Below are 6778 nucleotides of genomic sequence, written 5' to 3' on the forward strand. Positions count from 1 at the left end.
CAGGTGGTATAGCCCTCTCTATAGTTGGAGGGATGGTGGCAGGAGCTGGGATTAGTTCACTCATCCATGGCTCTGTGAAGGCAGTTAAACAAGAAAAGATTTATGGAAAAGACTTTGGGGTTGACGTTGGTGTTGGATTTGCTACTGGCATCATTGGAGGTGGAGGGGCAGATGCAATGGAAAACCTGGCAAGTGTTGCAGTCTCAAATGTTGCCAAAGAAGCCTTCAAAAGAGGGGCAGTTAAACTCGGGGTTCGAACAGCAGGTGGAATAGTGTCTTTTGTAGCAACAAAAGCTATGCATGAAGTCGGAGATTGTGCAAAGGGCAACAAAGAATGGAGTGAATTTGGAAATGACCCTAAAACCTGGGGAAAAGCTATTGCTTTGGTGCTTTGGGAGGAGTTAGGGCTCATGCATCATCAAACATCTCTAAATTTGGTTCAACAGCTCAAAACACTGCTACTCAAATGGTGAAAAGGAATGCTTATCAGTCAAAGCAAAGTTCCAATTCTTTAGATACAACCTCTAATATTCGATCCAGTGAAAAGCAGCAGGAGTACATGTGGGAACTCACTCAGGAAAAACAATCTTAGACAAAGGTAATGAAGAAAATGACCCTTTGTATGGAAGAAATAAAGAACATCCTCACTGGTAATAATGCATTCAAATTCAGAAAAATATAATTCTTTGGGCTGCATCTATGGAGAGCAGTTAAGATATTAAAGGTAGTTGTACTATCACTAGAGACTTTAAAAAATGTCATAATTGATGCTTGTGAGAAGATTTTCTTCAAAATTTTCAGTACTTTCAGTAACTGGTATGAAAAAGGACTGGAGAGGGTAAAAGGAAAGACGCAATGTGTAATGGAGAATGAAGTAAAAAATAGACCCATTGTTTTGTTTTAGTAAGGCTGCCATTGCAAAGAGTTAAGCAAACTGCGCCTATTTCCGTTCGTTATCCAAATTCTCAATATTGCTTTGGCCATTAACCCATATCCACCCTCTGACATTAAATAGTGATTCAAGATGATTAAAGAAAAACAGTAATCACATACTGAATTCATTCCATGAGTCCACATGCCTTTATGTGCCACTTTTAAAGATATAATGATTTCAAGTCAAGGGATTAAAACATTTCAGTTAATAGTTTTGTAGACTTTATTATCCCTTCACAGATTTTGCTCAAATATTCATAAGAAGGTTTTTGTATTTGCTTTTTCTGGAACTTCTCTTGTTTCACTTTGGCTAGAAACGATTTCCTTCAGATAACATGATTGCCAAAGTATCTGGTGAAGCCTGGCAATTACATGGGTTGTTTGGGGGAGGACTCTGTCTCATTCTGAGTAACAAAGATTATTAATTTTGAAGCCAGGAGGAATCAGAGTAAGATTTCAAGGTAGGCTGGTCATCAGGGTTGTTAAGAATAAAGATTTGGAACTAGTTATATTGTTGGGGTTATTTTAGCTTGCACAGTGTCGCTGCTACTTGTTTATAACAAACTGGTGCTAATGTAATGAAGATTTAAATGTTTTTGTACAAATTTTGACTTTCATTTACTATTTTATGTTGGCATATTGGAACTGCACAATGTGTTCTTTATGTAAATAGTGAAGAAGAAGACCTAAGGTGCACTTTCCTAAGATTTATTCAAGGAGAATATAAAGCGGTCAACTTGTTGCTCATGATACTGACAGATTGGAAGCTCATAATAATGGAAAAGTCATCTCAGACGTGTGACATTTCATCGAAAGCCAAATGGGATGGAAATAGGTTGCCTAAACCTAGCTTAAACTTGACAGAAGCAAGGAAACAAAGAGGAAAGAAAAAAGGACTTGCTCAAATGAAATGGTGGGTACCTCTCCTGAGAGACACAGGGCTATAGGAATGAACAGAGAGAGAGAGAGAGAGAGAGAGAGAGAGAGAGAGAGAGAGAGAGAGAGAGAGAGAGCAAGTATTCTGTAGCTTTGTAGTTTATAACTTGAACCAGCAACTTAAGAAAATAAATGCTTTTAATTTGCTGATCTCCAAATGGAGAAGAAAAAAAGGTCAGACGGGCGTTATGTGTGCACAGGTCAGTACATTCAAGCTAATAGGATGAGAACACAGAATCAGCCTTTCTTATGTACTACAACCGTCGTAACGGTTCCTACAAGGACGGTGTATTCAACCCCCAGGGTATTATTTCAAGTAAAATGGTACCTCTGATGCACTTCATGTCAGTGTTTTGATATTTCAGAAGGCAAATGTTCTCTAGTTCTTTCCTTTACACAATGGAGCAGGGGAGTCAGTAAATCAGAACAGTGGTGCTCGAGGGATGCAAGTGTGCTTGGAAGACAAGTGTATATGTATTTAACTAAGGAAAGACAAAGGGGCTGCCGATTAAACAAAAAGCTTAAAGAAAGACATGATGGAATATAGTTCGCAGTTCTGATTACCCACGCCTTTTTGTTTGTTTCCTGACTCTCCATCCACCTAATAAGATACTCATAGTTTCAACTGAATAGCTAAGGTTTAAAGATGTTTCTCAATAATAATATATTTCTTTGCATGCATACAGGACCTCTAAACAACGTTCGCACTAAATAAAGGGAAGTGTGGATATCTGTTTTCCACCTATACAGACCACTCAAGTAATTTCCTCAGATTAATTTCACGTGTGACAATGTCTGAGAATTCAAACTGCCCATAACATAAATTCAGTGTGTAAACTTAAACAGAACACTTTGTATATACAGTACTAATATCATGAAGAGAAACATTTCATACAGATCTTTTTGTTTGGTAGGAACATTATTTAAATACTGAAAACTATTTATCTACGCTTAGCCAGAAACTGGACATTTGTTGTACAGGTCAGGCAGCTAGTGTAGCTTACGAATGAACAGTCAGGTCACTGAAAATATAGTGTACCGGAGAACATCCTTATCAGGTAAAAAAAAAAAAAAAGCTACAAAACGGTTGATTTGGCTGAAGATGCCGAAGTACTTGTAAATAAATGTTTAGGGGAAAATGAAGCTCCCAAGTATTAAATTTGACTATCCAGCTGAAATGTTGTTGCGTGCTGGAGATGCCCAGCTGAAGAAATTGATTTGATAGTTTTCAGCAACTTTTTTTAAATGATAATGTCATTTAAAATAAACCACTTGGAAGCAGGTGTTTTTGTGTACTAATTTAAATAATTTGCCCAAATCTTAAATTATTTTCCCATAGAAATGTTCTTATCAAGAATGTGATCGAGGGAATTTTTTTTTTTTATATAATTTTTATTTCAAATTTCTCTACTGCTACTGTGGACTTTGCTCACCGGGTTCCTAAGCGGGCTCCACCCTGGGCCTGATTGACACCTCGGTGGCGCCTTTGGTGGTCCCCTAATTTCACACTTAATCGCGTTTGCACTCCCATCAAAAATGAAAAATAAAAGAAAAAATAAATCAGGGCGAGGGTGTGGAGAGAAACCTTCGTTGTAATTATATAAAGAAAAATGAGACCTCTTGACTTACAAAGGAGTAAGAGAGAAACCTTCACTTATTTCCTAAAAGAAGACAAAACTAAAGGTGTATGTGACAAGAAAGCGAGAGAGAGAGAGAGAGAGAGAGAGAGAGAGAGAGAGAGAGAGAGAGAGAGATGACTACCGCCAATTCACGTAGAAAAAAGAATAAAATGCAACACCTCTTGGTATGGCGGACAGCGTAGTGACTGAGAGATTTGAGTCCCACTTTCATGCTGTCTGAGCGCAAAGTCAATATACCCGACGATTCGAGACAGCAAAAAGGCCGCGTTAAATCTCCTATTCCGGTGTTTCCTCCCGGTCTCGGAATTTGTCTGAAGATGATCCAGAGCCTGTTTTCTGGAGAGTAACGTGAATGACTCAGTGTTTTTTTTTTTTTTAGTTGTAACGAGGAGCATGGAATTTATATACACACACACACCCATATATATATATATATATATACTATATATATATATATATATATATATATATATATATATATATATATATATATATATATATATATATATATATATATATATATATATATGGGATGATAATAATTACAGAACATGAATGAAAGTCCAGCACAATAATTCATTCTCAAAGAGAAAGTTATACGTTGAGGGCCATGAGCGTAGCCAGGATAACAATTGGGGGCGGGGGTTGGCGCCAGCAAAAATATCTTCACTTACGAATTATTATTCATTGCAATGAATCATTACTAATACTTTGTCCATGGGTCTTTGTTGTAAAACATATAGAATAGGTATTTGTAGATTGTAGATTGTAATTACCACTTATATTTCTATAGTTTTATGATTTCGTTATAGACTTGTTTTTCCTTGTCAAAGTTTTGGGGTACGTCCAGACTACACCCAAGTACCAAGTACAGTAGTTGTCTGATGGATCCAAGTTAATATCCGGAGAACAATTATTAGCTTTCTCTAGTGACCTCAGGCAGCTGCTCCATCTAGGTATGTGAAAACTTATAGCTGGCCGGTGTTTGAAGCTAAACTGATTAAACAATTAGGTATTACTTAGAAAATTAACCCTTTACATAAAACAAAATTCAACCTTTGAGTCATTTAGGCGCTAACACGTGAGTTTTTGTGATTTTATCTCGTCATTTTGCCAGTAGCGTGTGCATTATAACTGAAATTTAACTTCATTGACATTGAACAAATTGAAATATTTCCATCACCACTCTGGACAGACATGACTCGTTTATTACTTACCCTACCATGAGTCAGTGCCACAGGTTAAAGTTTGAAATAGGAATATGTATTTTGACCTAGTGTTTGACAAACGTACCTATATAGTCAGTGGTGTGGGGTCTCCTACGAGTTGCCTGGCGCTGAAATCTTTTCATCTTTCTTACCTTTTTCCAGAAAGTTTCTTCCTGGATATAACCAACATATCTTGCTCTCTTCCTGCATATTTCCTATCTTTGTTACCATCTTCCATGATAGCTTGCGTTTTTCGTTTCCTTCTTCCTGGAAATTTTTCATCTTAGCCTCTTCCTAGATTTTTTCCTTCTCCCTTTCCTTCCTGGGTATTTTCCTTCTTCCTTGTTTTCTTCCTAGATATTTTCTTTTTCATTACATTCTTAAAGATATGTTCTTACTTGCATCGGTTCCCCAGGATATTTTTTTATTACTTTCATCCTCGATACTGTATGTTTTTTCTGGCCTCGTCTTTCGTGCCTACTCTAAGGACACTTTCTTCTCTCGTGCCTTCGCTTATGATGCTTTCTTCTTTTGGGCCTTCTCTGATTATATTTTCCTCTTTCGTGCCTTCTCTAAGGATACTTTCTCCTTTCGTGCCTTTTCTAAGGATACGTTCTTCTTTTGTGCCTTTTTTAAGGATACCTTCTTGTTTCATGCCTTCTCTAAGGATACTTTCTTCTTTCATCCCTTCTCTAAGGATACCTTCTTCTTTCATGCCTTCTCTAAGGATACCTTCTTCTTTCATGCCTTCTCTAAGGATACTTTCTTCTTTCATGCCTTTCCTAAGGATACTTTCTTCTTTCGTGTCTTCTTTAAGGATATTTTCCATCTTTTGTGCCTTCTCTTAGGATACCCTCCGTCTTTCGCGCCCTCTTTATATCTTTTGGGCCTTCTCTTAGGATACTTTCTTCTTTTGTGCCTTCTCTAAGGATACTTTCTTCCTTCGTGCCCTCTCCGGAGGTACTTTCTTCTTTCGTGCCTTCTCTAAGGATATTTTCTTCCTTCTTGCCTTCTCTAAGGATACTTTCTTCTTTCGTGCCTTCTCTAGGGATGCTTTCCTTTTTAGTACCTTCCTTATGGATACTTTCTTATTTATTTCGTGCCTGCTCTAAGGATATTTTCATTTTTTGTGCCTTCTGTAAGGATACTCTTTTCTTTAATGCCTTCCCTAATGATACTTTCTTCTTTCATGCCTTCCCTCAGGATACTTTCTTCTTTCATTCCTTCTCTAAGGATATTTTCCATCTTTCACGCCTTCTCTTAGGATACCCTCCGTCTTTCGTGCCATTTTTATGTCATTTGGGCCTTCTCTTAGGATACTTTCTTCTTTCGTGCCTTTTCTAACGATACTTTCTTCTTTTGCCCCTTCTCTAAGGAAAATGTCTTCTTTCGTGCCTTTTCTAAGGATACTTTTTTCTTCCTGCGTGCCTTCTCTAAGGATACTTTCTTCTTTCCCGCCTTCTCTAAGGATACTTTCTTCTTTTGTACCTTTTCCAACGATACTTTCTTCTTTCATGCCTTTTCTAGGGATACCATCTTCTTTCATGCCTTCTCTAAGGATACTTTCTTCTTTTGTGCCTCCTCTACTGATGTTTTCTTCTTTCGTGCCTTCTCTAAGGATATTTTCCATCTTTTGTGTCTTCTCTTAGAATACTTTCTTGCTTTCATACCTTCTTTATGTCTTTCAGATCTTCCCTTAGGATACTTTCTTCTTTCGTGCCTTGTCTAAGGATACTTTCTCCTTTCATGCCTTCTCTAAGGATATTTTCTTTTGCCATGCCTCCTCTAAGGATACTTTCTCTTTCTTGCCTCCTCTAAGGATACTTTCTTCTTTTGCGACTTCTCTAAGGATAGTTTCCATCTTTCATGCCTTCTCTTCGGATACCTTCCATCTTTCGTGCCCTATTTATGTGTTTCGAAAATATTTAACCTCGTCCACCTGTCCCTAAATCGATATTGGTCATTCACCCGCCATTTTCTTAAAGATCTAGCATAAAGCTGAATCTCTGAGTTCTTTTTTTTTATTCCAATCCTGATGTTAATACAATTATTTACTTGAAT

The 6778-nt window shown here is 37.4% G+C and overlaps 2 protein-coding genes across 2 annotated transcripts; both read right to left on the reverse strand.

Moving 5' to 3' along the window:
- Positions 1-5150: 5150 nt before the first annotated feature.
- LOC136836140 (myomodulin neuropeptides 1-like) lies at positions 5151-5492 on the reverse strand. Its single transcript, XM_067100137.1, has one exon. It carries the CDS (start codon positions 5490-5492, stop codon positions 5151-5153), a length of 342 nt encoding a protein of 113 aa, XP_066956238.1.
- A 37-nt stretch (positions 5493-5529) lies between these two features.
- LOC136836141 (ribosome-binding protein 1-like) lies at positions 5530-6347 on the reverse strand. Its single transcript, XM_067100138.1, has 2 exons — positions 5987-6347; positions 5530-5786 (listed from the first exon to the last, which is right to left on the reverse strand). Exons 1-2 carry the CDS (start codon positions 6345-6347, stop codon positions 5530-5532), a joined length of 618 nt encoding a protein of 205 aa, XP_066956239.1.
- Between the last annotated feature and the right edge of the window lie 431 nt (positions 6348-6778).

This window comes from Macrobrachium rosenbergii, chromosome 56 (genome assembly GCF_040412425.1).
Source record: "Macrobrachium rosenbergii isolate ZJJX-2024 chromosome 56, ASM4041242v1, whole genome shotgun sequence".
Taxonomy (NCBI): domain Eukaryota; kingdom Metazoa; phylum Arthropoda; class Malacostraca; order Decapoda; family Palaemonidae; genus Macrobrachium; species Macrobrachium rosenbergii.